The sequence below is a fragment of the Anolis sagrei genome, chromosome 12 (assembly GCF_037176765.1).
Source record: "Anolis sagrei isolate rAnoSag1 chromosome 12, rAnoSag1.mat, whole genome shotgun sequence".
Lineage (NCBI taxonomy): Eukaryota > Metazoa > Chordata > Lepidosauria > Squamata > Dactyloidae > Anolis > Anolis sagrei.
In genome coordinates this window covers 17392610-17408115 of record NC_090032.1, presented here as the reverse complement: position 1 = coordinate 17408115, position 15506 = coordinate 17392610, and the positions used below count along the sequence as shown (strand labels likewise).

Genomic DNA, 15506 nt, shown 5'->3' with positions numbered 1-15506 from the left:
ACACTTCTCTCATTTTTCTGTGTACGAACCCACACGATCTCTTCGATCATATGGAGAGGCCCTGCTCGCGCTCCTGCCTCCTTTGCAGGCGCGATTGGTGGGGACAAGGGAGAGGGCCTTCTCGGTGGTGGCCCCTCCGACACTGGAACTCACTTCCCAAGGACATCAGGCATGCCCCAACATTGGCAGGCTTTAGGAAGAGCCTGAAAACGTGGCTGTTCCAGTGTACCTTCCCAGAATAAGGCAAATTCCCAGCAATATGTCCACAGAATGCACTTTACTATCGGTTTAGGATGGACTGCATTCCCTCATTTCTTTGAAAACCCTATACCAGATACATCCTACCTTGTTCATGCCCAGCGTTTTTAAATTTTAAACTATTAAATTTGGCCCGGCCACAGGTTTTTAAATCCTTGTGTGTTATTGTTTATATGTGATTTATATTAATTGTATTGTATCATTGTTTTTGTTTATTGCTTTTTGTTTTTATTGATGTGTTGTTGGGCTTGGCCTCATGTAAGCCGCTCCGAGTCCTTTGGGGAGATGGTAAAAAAGGTAAAGGTAAAGGTAGTCCCCTAACATTAAGTCCAGTCATGTCTGACTCTGGGGTGTTGTGCTCATCTCCATTTCTAAGCCAAAGAGCCGGCGTTGTCCGTAGACACCTCCAAGGTCATGTGGCCGGCATGACTGCATGGAGCGCCCTTACCTTCCCGCCGGAGCGGTACCTATTGATCTACTCACATTTGCATGTTTTTGAACTGCTAGGTTGGCAGAAGCTAGGGCTGACAGCGGAAGCTCACGCCGCTCCCCGGAATCGAACCTGCGACCTTTCGATCAACAAGCTCAGCAGCTCAGTGCTTTAACCCACTGCGCCACCGGGGGCTCCTTGGGGAGATGGTGGCGGAGTATAAATAAAGTTATTATTATTATTATTATTATTATTATTATTATTATTATTAAGCAACCGTAAACACCTTGCTTGTAGAAGTCGACAGGTTGCTCCAAAAGCCATGTTGTGACTTCGGAAATCAGAGTATCATCGTCTGAAAAATGCTTGCCCTTCAAAAATGCCTTATTGGAAAGAGGAGGAAGTCCGATGATGCGAGGTCGAGTGAATAAAGGGAATATGGTAGAATTCCAAAGCCAGAGGAGCATGCTTCTTCCATTTGGGCAACAGATGCGTTTGGCGGGGACGAGAGGCAGGGCCTTCTCAGTGGTGGCCCCTCGGCTATGGAACACCCTCCTCAGGGATATAAGATTGACCCCCTCCCTTCTAACATTCCGCAAAATGGTTAAGACCTGGCTCTTCAAGCAAACTTTTTCTACTGGAGCATAATTAGATGTAAACAAATATATGGAATGACTGACGATGCAACTGGACAACGATTTTAGTAAGGAGACGCCGGGGATCTTCTTTTTACAGATATATTTGCTTTTTATTTTTGCCTTGTTTTTTACTCGTGTTCTATTTTGAAATGGTCATATGACTGATCAAATGAATAATAATAATAATAATAATAATAATAATTATTATTATTATTATTATTATTACACTAGCCGTCCCCTGCCAGGCATTGCTGTGGCCCAGTCTGATGACTATAGGGAGCATACAACACCCCTATTAAAACAGCTTCGTTGGCTGCCGATAAGTTGCCGAGCCAAATTCAAGGTGCAGGTCATGACCTATAAAGCCCTAAATGGTTCGAGCTTCGGCTATCTCCACAATCACATCTTCTATGAACCGGCATGAGCTCTAAGATCGTCTCAAGCGCGGTTGGTGGGGACAAGAGGGAGGGCCTTCTCGGTGGTGGCTCCCCACCTCTGGAACGCCTTTCCGAGGGAAATAAGACAGGCCCCATCCCTCCCCTCCTTTCGTAAGAGCTTGGTGGTTTCAGCAAGCCTTTGAAAATGACCAGTTCTAACTCAGTCTTACACATTGTCGAATACGGCCTTATTCTTCCTACCAGTTACCCAGATCATTTCCACTGTTCAATGGAGAAAAAGTTTCGGGCCTGAAAATAGTTGTTCTTTTATGATTTTGGGGTGCTGAAAACGAAAATGACATTTAAAAATGTATATTGGCTCTTGATTTTATGATATAAGCAATCACGTGATCACGTATGGTTGAAAAAATGCATGTTGCGACTTACACTATGGAAGATTCTAGAATACTCTAGAAAGTTTGATGACGCAGTATGAGTGCCGTGTGCAAAGGCCAGAAAGCCCTATATAAGGCCAGACTTTTGAACGGTGAGGGTCAGTCAGTTGAAGACTGAGACAGTATCGTTAAACATCGTTTTACATTGTTCTTTTTACTGTAGTTCTGCCTCCTCGCACGTGTGTAAATAAAGCACTATGGAAAAAAGATATCAAGGCCAATGGACTCCGTCAATGCTGTCAGACTACTGCTGGAGCATTGCAAGAGGGAATCCTTTCCTTGAATACAAACAAAAAGTCAAGAGAAGCAAACAGGATATAAACTCAAGTCACGATTAAAGCGACATTTAAACTTTCACTTTTCAACTGCATGAGGCCTACTAACATAGTTTCTTGCTGCACAAACATAAACAATAGACTAATTAAATATTTCTCATGTATAAACTATTGGCAATATAATTTGACTAAAATTTAGTAAATATTCACGGTTTATATGCATGCAGTAAGGTTAGGCGCATTATCATAATATTAACGAATTACCTATTGTGGAGAAAATTGAAATAGCTGTTGCATAAAAACCAGAGCCAATTAACACATTTAATTATTATATTTGAATTCAGCATGTTAAATTTATAATAGTTGTTCTTTTATGATTTTTGGGTGTTATTTATGGGAAGATGGTCTTGGGGGATTTTTCCCATGGACCTCACACTCATCTTGACATTTTGGGCCAGGTGGCAAATGGTTACGCGGCCATTTTCCAAAATGGCGACCTCCACTTGCTGGATGGTGTGTTCCTCAATAGCAGAGTGGGGTCACCCTGGAATTGGAGCTGTTTGCACTGAAGTCCGATCACATAGGAATGGACGATGCCAGTTCTTGACCATCAACCTCTTCCATCTCATTGAACGTCTCCTTTGGTGTGCGGCCTTGCAAGGAAAGGAACTGGAGGACTGCTCTGTATTCCACTGGGTCCATTCTCAAACCTCACACCACTTCCGCACATGTACAATCAAGACCGTTATCAGTTCTGAGTTGTACATTGGTACGTAACTAATAGAGACTTGTATCATTACACACGTGCAGTTTCAGCGTCCGGTGATAAATAGAAATGGGTCAGGGGAAGTCTTTAAAGGATGGCTCTCATATTTCATAAATTGTACAGAAATTACTTGGATAAACCTCAGGTTTCAGCGGTGACCGGGGGAGCATTTGCACAGTTAAAGCTTGTGCGCCAGCTGCGCCTGTACCTTGGGAAGTCTGACTTGGCCACGGTAGTCCACGCTCTGGTTACATTCTGTTTAGACTACTGCAACGCTCTCTATGTGGGGTTGCCTTTGAAGACTGCTCGGAAGCTTCAACTAGTTCAACGCTCGGCAGCCATGATACTAAAAGGAGCGGCATTCAGGGAGCATACAACTCCTCTGTTGTGCCAGCTCCACTGGCTGCCAATTTGCTACCGGGCACAATTCAAAGTGCTGGCGTTGGCCTATAAAGCCCTAAACAGTTCTATCCGAACGCATCTCCGCCTATGAACCCACTAGGACTTTAAGATCTTCTGGGGAGGCCCTGCTCTCGATCCCGCCTGCAACTCAGGCACGGTTGGTGGGGACGAGGGACAGTGCCTTCTCGGTGGTGGCCCCTCGGCTGTGGAACGCCCTACCCACAGATATTAGATTGGCTCCCTCATTAATGGCATTTCGGAAGAAAGTGAAAACCTGGTTATTTGAACAGGCGTTTGAATAGGCAGTGCAATGAATTACAATGAATTATAGGAATCGGAACAACGGATGACGAACTTGGATTATGATTTTAGTTATGAGACGTTAGTGAGTTGTTTATTGATGTTATTGATGGTTATTGATGTTAATTGCTTAGTGTATTATTGTGTTAATTGTTTTTTTAAATGGTTGTATGATGTTTGCATTGAATTTTTGCCGCTGCTTGTTGTTAACTGCTCTGAGTCGCCTAATGGCTGAGAAGAGCGGTATACAAATAAAGTAAATAAAGAAATAAATGTCTCTTCCACTCCAATTTGGAGATAATTAGGGGTTCTTTTATGCTCCAAATACCGTGTATCAGGGATCAAAGTGTCATCATCTTCAACTTGCAGCCTTCCTACGATTCTCCTTTCCTTTAAACCATCTGCAGAATGGAACTCTGTTTAGAAGCGAAACTTGGCCGATGAAATACTAATATTATTATAATATTGTTATAATATTAATCTTTTATCATTATGTTTGCAGTTTTCCCCCAATAATACATGTAAGAACTATTTTGCTACTCGCAATCGCATTGTATCGACAATTTTGCTGCTTGCAATCACATTGTATTGACAATTTTGCTGCTCGCAATCACATTGTATCGACATTGTATCGACAATTTTAAAGAATTCTGGTCGTATTTACGTTTCTGTTTACTGTTCAAATAGCTAAACGGAATGAAGTTCAACGGAGACAAATGCAGAAAAAACGAAGTGGAGTCCTCGTGGGAACAAATTAAACACGAGCCAACAATGTGATGCTGCAGCTAAAAAAGCCAATGGGATTTTGGCGTGCATCAATAGGAGTCTAGTGTCTAGATTCAGGGAAGTCTTGCTCCCCTCTCTTCAGTCTTGGTCAGACCACACCTGGAATCACACTGTGTCCAATTGAAAGGAGATGTTGATTCTAAGCTAGAATGTGTCCAGAGGAGGGTGACTCAAAGGATCAAAGGCCTGGAGAACAAGCTCTATGAGGAGTGGCTGAAAGAGCTAGGCATGTTTAGCCTGCAGAAGAGAAGGCAGAGAGGAATCCTGATGAGGGCCAGGAATCAAGAGTTGAGGAGAAGTCATAGGGAGGAGGGAGCAAGCTTGTTTTCTGCTGCTCTGGAGATTAGGATACAATGGAGCAATGGCTTCGAATGACAGGAAAGGAGATACCACCTGAACATGAGGAAGATCTTCCTGATTGTGAGAGCTGTTTAGCATTGGAACTCTCTGACTGCAAAAAAAGCTGTGTTTTTACTAGAGAGACTTTCAAAATGAACCCTGTTGAATCTTGCTTATTGATGAAAAAAGCATGTTTGCAAACATCTGCAGAGATTTTGAATGGAGCTGATGTACTTGTATACAAACAGAAAATAAAATCAAGTTTCTGATATTTGGTGTTTCTCCCAGCAATGATGTGCCTTTTCGCAAAAAAGTCTCAGAAAGGATCTACGAGGGGCGATCATTAAAGAACTTCCTGACTGTGAGAGCCGTTCAGCAGTGGAACTCTCTGCCCTGGAGTGTGGTGGAGGCTCCTTCTTTGGAAGCTTTTAAACAGAGGCTGGATGGCCATCTGTCAGGGGTGATTTGAATGCAATATTCCTGCTTCTTGGCAGAATGGGGTTGGACTGGATGGCCCATGAGGACTCTTCCAACTCTAGGATTCTATTATTTACTTTTACTAGGCAGTGTTTTCCTTATGTCTTTGTTCCCGTGTTGCCGGATTAACCATTTACACAGAACGAAAATGCCGCCAAACTACTGAACTTGCTGACCTTCCAAGGTCTCTTCCAACTGGGTTGTTGTAGGTTTTTTCGGGCTATATGGCCATGGTCTAGAGGCATTCTCTCCTGACGTTTCGCCTGCATCTATGGCAAGCATCCTCAGAGGTAGTGAGGTCTGTTGGAACTAGGAAAAAGGGTTTATATATCTGTGGAATGACCAGGGTGGGACAAAGGACTCTTGTCTGCTGGAGCTAGGTGTGAATGTCAACTGACCACCTTGATTAGCATTTGATTGCTTGGCAGTGACTGGAGCAATCTTTTGTTGAGAGGTAATTAGATGTCCTTGTTTGTTTCCTCTCTGTTGTTGTGCTGTTGTAATTTTAGAGTTTTTTAATACTTGTAGCCAGATCTCTTCCAACTCTTATATGATTCTATGAGAGCCATGTATCAAGATGTGAGAGGAAGTCATAGGGAGGAGGGGGCAGGCTTGTCTTCTGCTGCCCTGGAGACAAGGATGCAGTGGGACAATGGCTTCAAACGACAGGAAAGAAGATTCCACCTGAACATGAGGAAGAACTTTCTGACTGTGAGCGCTGTTCAGCAGTGGAACTCTCTGCCCCGGAGTGTAGTGGAGGCTCCTTCTTTGGAGGCTTTGAAACAGAGGCTGGATGGCCATCTGTTGGAGGTGCTTTGAATGTGATTTTCCTGTTTCTTGGCAGAATGGGGTTGACTGGATTGACCATGAGGTCTCTTCCAACTCTATGATTCTATGAAACTCTGAAAATGAGAAAATCGTAAATGCGATGGTCCTTTTTTGCAGCTGTGTGCAAAATTCACTGTTTCAAGGATGATTGTTCCATTTTTATTGTGGTTCAAGAAAACAATGCCTAGCCAAGTTGACCTCTCTGCTTTCGCTTTTGAACACTGATTGACGTCTGTTTGAGAACGCTGGACCAGATATTAATTCTACGTAATTATATTTTAATTATACGTCAAGACAAGCTCTGTTTTGAAATGAGACTTTTGAAAAAGAGAAACGTATTTCGGAAATCGCAAGGTTCGTTTAGCCGCAAATCTTTGCTTATTTCGTTTTGCACAAAAGAATGAAGGATCTCTAATGCGTTGTCGAAGCCTTTCATGGCCAGACCCAATCTCCAATGATGCTGTCCTTCTAAGGAGAGGTTTGTGCACTTTTTTAATGACCCCCCCCCCCCCCACACACACACACAATTTTGGACATTATGGTTTTCTACATGTCTTTTGCACAATGTGATTGGACATGTTTTAATATAGGTAAGGTAAAGGTTGTCCCCTGACATTAAGTCCAGTCATGTCTGACTTTAGGGTGTGGTGCTCATCTCCATTTCTAAGCCGAAGAGCCGACTTTGTCCATAGACACCTCCAAGGTCATGTGGCCAGCATACCTTCTTGCTGGAGCAGTACCTATTGATCTACTCACATTTGCATGTTTTCGAATTAATATATTTCGGTTAATACATTACCTCCCAATTAGAAGATTGGATTTTGAGGATATATTTTTGCTGCCTTATTTATTTACGCAATTATATTCCACCCTTCTCACCCCGAAGGGGACTCAGGGTGGATCACAGAACACATACACGTCAAACATTCAATGCCGTTAAACAGATAGGACGGACAACAGATGGAGGTATTATGTCCGCATTTTTCCCAACTTTGGCGTCCTGGAGGTCATGCTCGATTCCGGCCACAGGGGAGTGCTGTCACTCCATCCTCTGTGACAAAGAGCCTTGATCCCAGACTTCCTCCTTCCTTTGATCGCCAGCAGTTGTGGTATTTCCTTTATTTATTTATTTTATTTTATTTAACTTGTATACCGCTACTCCCAATTTGGCTCGGAGAGGTTTACAGAAGCAGATTAAAACAATACAATTAGCTTTAAAAATAATAACAAAACAATAGGGGGCGAGAACAGGCATAGTCCGGGTTGTTCACCCGTCAAAAGCTTGCCGGAAAAGAAAAGTTTTACAGGCTTTCCGAAAAGCAAGTAGGTCTCAGATGGTTCGAGTTTCAACCGGCAAGGCATTCCATAAGTAAGGGGCTACAATCGAGAAGGCTCTCTGCCTAGTAGATGACAAATGATAAGTCTGGATGGTAGGGACTTCCAAGCAAATTTTGGTCTTCAGACCGGAGTAATCTCTGGGGTTGGTAGGGGGATAAGCGGGCCCTCAGGTACGCCAGCCCCAGACCATGTAAGGCCTTAAAGGTTAGTACCAGCACCTTGAAAGTGATCCGGTACTCAATCGGAAGCCAGTGCAGCTGTTGGAGTATTGGGGTTATACGACACCTCGCTGGCACTCCGGCGAGAAGACGAGCCGCCACATTTTGCATTTATGGTGCCGTAAAATACTTCCCCACTTAAACAGTGCCTAATTTCTCAGCTCACAGCTGTTTTTGAACTGCTTTGGTGGACAAAAAACTGGGCTGAAGGTTGGGTGCTCACCCCAACCTGGGCTTCGAACTGCCAACCTTTCAATTGGTAAGATCTATTGCTGCTGGTGATTAACCAGCTGTGCGAAAGCCTGGTCCACTGCTGTGATGCCAAGGGCTGATTTGTTAGGATCGCTGTATCATCCTGGGACTGGCTGCTTTCTCTGCCATTAAGAAGGAAGGTGGGGGGGGGGGGGAGGTAGTGTAAATAATATATCTGTTTTGTGAAGTAGAAATTTCACTTAACAGACTGTGGACACAGTGTTTGGCCACTACTGGGTGTCAGGAGTCAATTTCTGACGGCGTGAAGACATCGCAAATTCCCTCCGTGACATCCTGGCTGAATCATCCTGGCTGCCTCAGTTTTCTCTCTGTGACATTTTGAAGCCAGCAGAGGAACTTGTGAAGCAACAAGCTCTAATAAGGAAACTGAGAAGGGGGGGGGGGGGGATGGGCAGGAAAGGTGTATAAAAGGAAGTGGTGGTGGGAAAAAGTCAGTAGTGTCTTTCTTTGCTGCAGAGATACAAGCAATATATTCATTTCCAAGCAAAACCGGCTTGTGAGTGATCATTTAATATTGCTATATAAAACCTACAGTCTTACACTGGGTGGATGGGAGTTGGGCTGTTATATTGCAGGGTGTTTGAGCGGGAAACTTTAGAAATGTCTTTCAGGGACTGAGGAAAGGAAATAAATCATTTGTCTTCAGCATATTGTTGTTGTGAGCTTGATTTCAACTCCAAGATCTTCCAGAGTCGTAGAGATTGATCACTGCTGTGTGCAAATCACTTGTATTCATATATATTGCCAAAGATGAGATCCATGTTTGATTGTAGTAACAGCCTCCCCCAAAATGGCACCCCCACAGATATTCTGGACAACCGGATCTTGGAAAACACCCACAAAACCACTTTTATTGATGGAAAAATTAAGCGTATTTGTACAGTGCATGAATCTACTGACGGGTGCTCTTAAAAGTAACTCTTTCAAAACAAGGATAGTAAAATAGGGAATGCAATGAACGAAGAGATTTCTTTTTCTCGCAGAAAAATAAGCCAAGGAATCCGAAGCGATCGTTGGTAAACAAACAATTCTGTCAGCCTCCAACTTTGGTTTTAGAGAACTGAATAGGCAGCAATGCAAACAACTTATATGGAGCTGAACTAGAATTAAGACGGAAAGTAGCTCAAAAGGCTCTGTTTCTCTTCAATGACGACATATCACTCACATACGCAGTTACTCAGGACAGGAGCTAGAATGCTTATATGTCATGAGACTCATGGCAAAAAAGGGGGTAAAGAAATGCAGTGACTCCAAAGAACGTCCTGAAAATGTAAAAAAATGCTGTAGCTCGTGTTACGTCATAAAGATGGCGGAAAAAGCACACAGTCCCACCCTAGAATCTTCTGCAAAGACAACTAACAAGAAAGCTGTTGCCTGATAACCAAGTGATTCGACACGGGCACTGGCGTATTGCATTATTTCGATTCGAGACACCGTGCTTTATCCACTTTGAATGGCAGAAGGGTGGGAGGGAATTCTGCTGAGCAATGGGAACCTTGGAGACGAGATCAATGGGTCGCCTGAAGTCAGAATAGGACCTGGTTGAGAAAAGAGACACGAGATCACGTTTAAAAAAACATGGCAGAACTCAACCGTTTGTCACATTTTCGAACTCTTCCCTCCCCTCGTTGCCTAGAAACAGGCCTAGAAGAGACACTTCTTTTATTCGACATCCCATTTATGAGAAGCGAGTTGAGCCTCAGAAGGCATAGGAAGTTTCTCGGCAGTTTTTCTAATCCAGGGAAGATGGCCTTTGAATAAGAATTTCGAGCCTTCCATTAGAAACCGCAATAAAACGAGGTCCAGGCCACAGTATATCCAATGTTATATTACGTCCAATGACGATGGACACAGAGGCTTGACTCTGCCCAGAATTGAATGCTCAAATGAAACTATTATTTCACCGGGTCCAAATACGTCATGGCTGCCCTCTATAGTTGGAAATACAAGGCATCAAATGCAGGACTCGATTTTTATAATTTAGATACGAGGAAGTTACATTTGCTCTTTAAGAACCATGCCTTCATGGTCAGCTCAGCTGGTTATTTGCATTGTTTGCAGTTCTAGTCAAGAGGGCACAAAGGTCTAATTTCTCTGCTGTACCTGGAGATCTAGTGCACCCACCACGATGCCATGGGCTTTTCCACTCCTGGAGCTTCTTATCATAATCCTCATAAACCAGTATGTGTGTTTGTGTGTCAATTACACTTTAGTATGGAGAGTATGTGCTGTGTGCTTTGAGATCTCTCTCTGCTTGTGTATCAATTACACTTTCGTATGGAGAGCATGTGCTGTGTGCTTTGAGATCTCTCTCTGCTTGTGTGTCAGTTACACTTTAGTACAGAGAGCATATGCTGTGTGCTTTGAGATCTTTCTCTGCTTGTGTGTCAATTACACTTTAGTACGGAGAGCATGTGCTGTGTGCTTTGAGATCTCTCTCTGCTTGTGTGTCAATTACACTTTAGTATGGAGAGTATGTGCTGTGTGCTTTGAGATCTCTCTCTGCTTGTGTGTCAATTACACTTTAGTATGGAGAGCATGTGCTGTGTGCTTTGAGATCTTTCTCTGCTTGTGTGTCAATTACACTTTAGTATGGAGAACATGTGCTGTGTGCTTTGAGATCTTTCTCTGCTTGTGTGTCAATTACACTTTAGTATGGAGAACATGTGCTGTGTGCTTTGAGATCTCTCTCTGCTTGTGTGTCAATTACACTTTAGTATGGAGAGCATGTGCTGTGTGCTTTGAGATCTCTCTCTGCTTGTGTGTCAATTACACTTTAGTATGGAGAGCATGTGCTGGGTGCTTTGAGATCTCTCTCTGCTTGTGTGTCAATTACACTTTGTGCTTTGAGATCTCTCTCTGTTTGTGTGTCAATTACACTTTAATATGGAGAGCATGTGCTGTGTGCTTTGAGATCTCTCTCTGCTTGTGTGTCAGGTGAAATTTAGTGATTGAGTTTTCTCCTCTTTTGAAACCTTAGAAGAGATGCATGTTAGAGTAGCTCAGACCCAGTTCTTGATTATTAAAAAATGCAGTTATTTCTTATTATTGTATATAAATCTTTTGCGTTTTTTTTAAAAATTGGATTCTGCATGTGAAAATAGTAGAAAGACCATCAAGAGAACCTGCCTCCCCATCCCAAGCGACAAATTCTCATAAGTTTTTTCAAACTAATGCCACTTTAGAGCAAGTGTGTGCTACTTGATGTCTTCCAGTGATTTTTGGCTACGACTTCTATCAACCCCAACCAGCAGAATCCATGGTCAGGGGTTATGGCAGGAGTACATCTGTTTCCCTATCCCAAATTTCACAAGGAAAGAGTTGCAAAGTGAAGACTTATATCTAACCCCTCTGGACATGGAAAGAGATCTCTAAACAGATCCGATGCATACCTCAGACTGTTAATGGTAGCTCCTATGATTTTCACGACTCCTACGTGGCGGGGAAAGACAAATGCGTTCATATGGTCGATGGCGAGGAGCACTTCCTGGTCTTTCTGTATAGCGAGCACTTCCCGATCTTTCTGGATAGCGAGCACTACCAGATCTTTCTGTATAGTGAGAAGCACTTCCCGATCCTTCTGTATAGCGAGCACTTCCTGATCTTTCTGTATAGCGAGAAGCATTACCCGATCCTTCTATATAGCGAGAAGCACTTCCTGAGCCTTCTGTATAGCGAGAAGCACTTCCCGAGCCTTCTGTATAGCGAGAAGCACTTCCCGAGCCTTCTGGATAGCGAGAAGCACTTCCCGATCCTTCTGGATAGCGAGAAGCGCTACCTGATCCTTCTGGATAGCGAGAAGCACTTCCCGATCTTGCTGTATATCTCTTACTTGGTTCGTTTCCTCTTCTGTCGAAATTGTCACCGCTTCTGCGTGGTGGGGAGAAGCGAACATACTCATATGGCGGGCCGTAACGATCATCCATTTCTTTCACCATACGCCTTTTATCGACCGCATACTCGTCTTTGTAGTGCTCCTTGTAGCTGGTGCTCGGCGGGGACAGACGCACACGTTCATACAGCGAGTGGCGGGAAGTGGTTTCCGGCCACAATTCTCCTAAAGATGAAGTTGCGCGTTGAGGAGAACGAGGCAATCCGCTGCGTGGTGACTGCACCCTGTAAGCTGGTGCTAACCGATCAGGAGGGGACCGGTATGCTACATCGACTGATGCTCTGTCATGTGCTGACATGGAATCAAAGAACTGTGGAGAATAGGAAGCAGGCATATCATCCTGCATGTCATAAGCATCCTGATTCTCATAAACAGCATTGCGGCTGTCATAGGGCTTGCTTCCATAGGAACGGGACTGGGCAGAGTGGGGCCGTCCGCGTGGGGCCTCCATATAGCTGTAGGGATCCGACTCGGCCCCATTTCGGTATGCTGTCGCCTGGGGTCGATAGTCATGATCAAGCGATTCAGGCGGCTCGTCTCCGTAATATGGATCCAGAAATATGTCCCCTTGAAATTCAGTTTCCTGCCCAGAATGCTGCTTGCGGACCTTAGGATTACGATCATTCACTGAGCGTTTCACAGTAATTCTTCTCCCCTTGAGTTCCGTTCCATTAAGTTGTGCAATGGCCGCTTTACCGTCCTCCTCATTCTCCATGTGAACGAACCCATAGTCTGACAAAGCAGTAGACAGAAGGTTATCAGTAAGGGACACATAACATTTTATTTCAGAAACCCATTCCTACTTGGATTTGGCCTGGGCATCAGCCAGCAGCACATCTGTTTGGCCGTTGGAGAAGGCAGCTATGATCAGGGCAGGGCATTGGCAACTAGGAAAGCACAGTTTACTAGATGCCTGCCACAAACATCATTCTAGACCAGGGGTCCTCAAACTAAGGCCTGAGGGCCAGATACAGCCCTCCAAGGTCATTTACCCGGCCCTCGCTCAGGGTCAACCTAAGTCTGAAACGACTTGAAAGCACACAACAACAACAACAATCCTATCTCATCAGCCAAGAGCAGGCCCACACTTTCCATTGAAATACTGATTCATTTATATTTGTTAAAATTGTTTTTCATTTTAATTATTGTATTATTTTTAGATGTTTTTTGCACTACAAATATGATGTGTGTAGTGCACATAGGAATTCATTCATTTTTTTCCCAAATTATAACCTGGCCCTCCAACACTTTGAGGGACTGTGACCCTTTCAAAGAGTTAGAGGACCCCTGTTCTAGACCCTGAACCCACAGTCTATACATCACTTCCAAGTCTGTTTAGCTAACCCAAGGAGAGGAGAAATTCTGCATCATTTAATTCTTTCAGTAGCAAACAACACACAAATCTTTAAAAGCCCTGGCTACATACATAAACACATGCATATAATTTCAAGAGAGATATAAGAACACTCATTAACTGCAATAAAAATGTGTGGCCCTCCAGGTGTTTTGGACTTCAGCTCCCAGAGTTCCTAGCATTTGAAAAGCTGACTAGGGATTCTGGGATTTAGAGTCTGGAGGACCAGATGATTCAGACAAGTTTGACACCACTGTCTTAGATTTACGAACCTTAGTGCAAACGTAAGGACTAGGGCCTCATTTACACTGATACATAAAATCGAGATTATCTGCATTGAACTGGATTATACAGGGTGAGGCAGCATAACTTCCTTTTTTAAAATGCGCACCATTCAGTCGGTTGAAGTCGTAGCAGAGCGCTAGTGGTCTCATTCGAGAGGCGGGAGTATCAAGTTTTGTCCTGACACAGTTCAGTCGCCATCATGCGTTGGAACAGTAAGAAGCGTACTTTTGCCGTTGAGGCCTACTTTTCGAGCGGATTTGGAATGGCTGGTCCATTCTCGAGATTTGGCCCCTTGTGTTTTCTATGGGTTTTTTTTTTTTAAATCCTGTGTTTATGTAAACACAGGATTTCAAAAAACCAACATCCAGGAAGAAATTGCCAACATAACACCTGCTAAGCTGGCAAGCCTTATGAGGAGCGACTTAAGGAGCTGGGCATGTTTAGCCTGAAGAAGAGAAGGATGAGAGGAGATATGATAGCCATGTATAAATATGTGAAAGGAAGCCACAGGGAGGAGGGAGCAAGCTTGTTTTCTGCTTCCCTAGAGACTAGGACGCGGAACAATGGCTTCAAACTACAAGAAAGGAGATTCCATCTGAACATGAGGAAGAACTTCCTGACTGTGAGAGCCGTTCAGCAGTGGAACTCTCTACCCTGGAGTGTGGTGGAGGCTCCTTCTTTGGAAGCTTTTAAACAGAGGCTGGATGGCCATCTGTCAGGGGTGATTTGAATGCAATATTCCTGCTTCTTGGCAGGGAGTTGGACTGGATGGCCCATGACGTCTCTTCCAACTCTTGGATTCTATGATTCATGACAAACGCCAGAAATCGGTTTACTCAGTGTATGGAGAATGGGGGACGTCACCTACCTAATTTGATCTTCAAAACTACGTTAAAAAAAACCTTTAGGTATGCGCCTACATTATAAAAAAAATCTGGTTCATACAATGGGTTTTATTAAGTTTTGAAAAGAGGAAGTTATGCTGCCTCACCCTGTATTAGTCTATACTGCCACATATTTTAATTCAAAGCAAATAATCCAGATTTTAAATGGTACCGCATATGGAGCCTAGGATGCAAAGACATGTCTGTCTTAGATCACAGGAATAACCAATGGGCTAAAGTACCATAATGTTTGTATTTACATCACTCCCTTTTTTGTTCTGAGCGGGAGAAAAAAAGCGAATTGCCCAGTTCACGTACACAACAATCTCCAACCACTTGGAAACACATTTCAACGGACAAGTGAGACACACTCCCTAGGTGTCTAGCATTTTCTCATTTGAATAATTCTAATCTCCTGACCAAAACGCTATATTCCATAAGCTGCTCTGCAGAAGCAGGGCATGACAGTGAGGAAGAAACCTCAGCTAGTGGGAAATATTGAATGGAGCCTGGAAGGCACACACATCTACCTTTGGCATGAGATTGCTTTGTCCTGGCTACCAATATGTTTGTGGGCTCAAGTCAAAATGGAGCTCTTTATGTCTCCCATCCTGTCCATACTTTGACGCATTTGTCTCTGAAACACTGGAGAGCCTGCCTTCATCCTTTTAAAAACAAGTCCGTGACCCAAATTGGAACCCTTTCAACAACTCCAATACTTGCACAAGGCCCACACATCCTGGATGGACTGGTGTAATACTGTTCACACAGGGCTGCCCTGGACCATGGCTTAGAAACGCCGGGTTGTGCAGAACATGTATCTATCTAAAAGTCAAAGTATGCATATATGTTTGTACCACAAGGGTTCCTACATGGCTTGATGGATCTGGACCAAACTTTAATGTTTGTATGGTTTAGGTTTTAATTCACA

At 43.6% G+C, this 15506-nt stretch overlaps 1 protein-coding gene across 1 annotated transcript in view; it reads right to left on the bottom strand.

The window, feature by feature from the left end:
- Window positions 1–8983: 8983 nt before the first annotated feature.
- Window positions 8984–15506, bottom strand: part of LOC132764386 (RNA-binding protein 14-like) — a 12715-nt gene continuing 6192 nt past the window's right edge. The window contains exons 2-3 of the mRNA XM_060758384.2: window positions 11553–12784; window positions 8984–9698 (exon numbers count right to left, since the gene is read on the bottom strand). Coding sequence (XP_060614367.2) covers window positions 11562–12784 — 1223 coding nt within the window. The 3' untranslated portion in view covers window positions 8984–9698; window positions 11553–11561. The remainder of the gene's footprint in view (window positions 9699–11552; window positions 12785–15506) is intronic.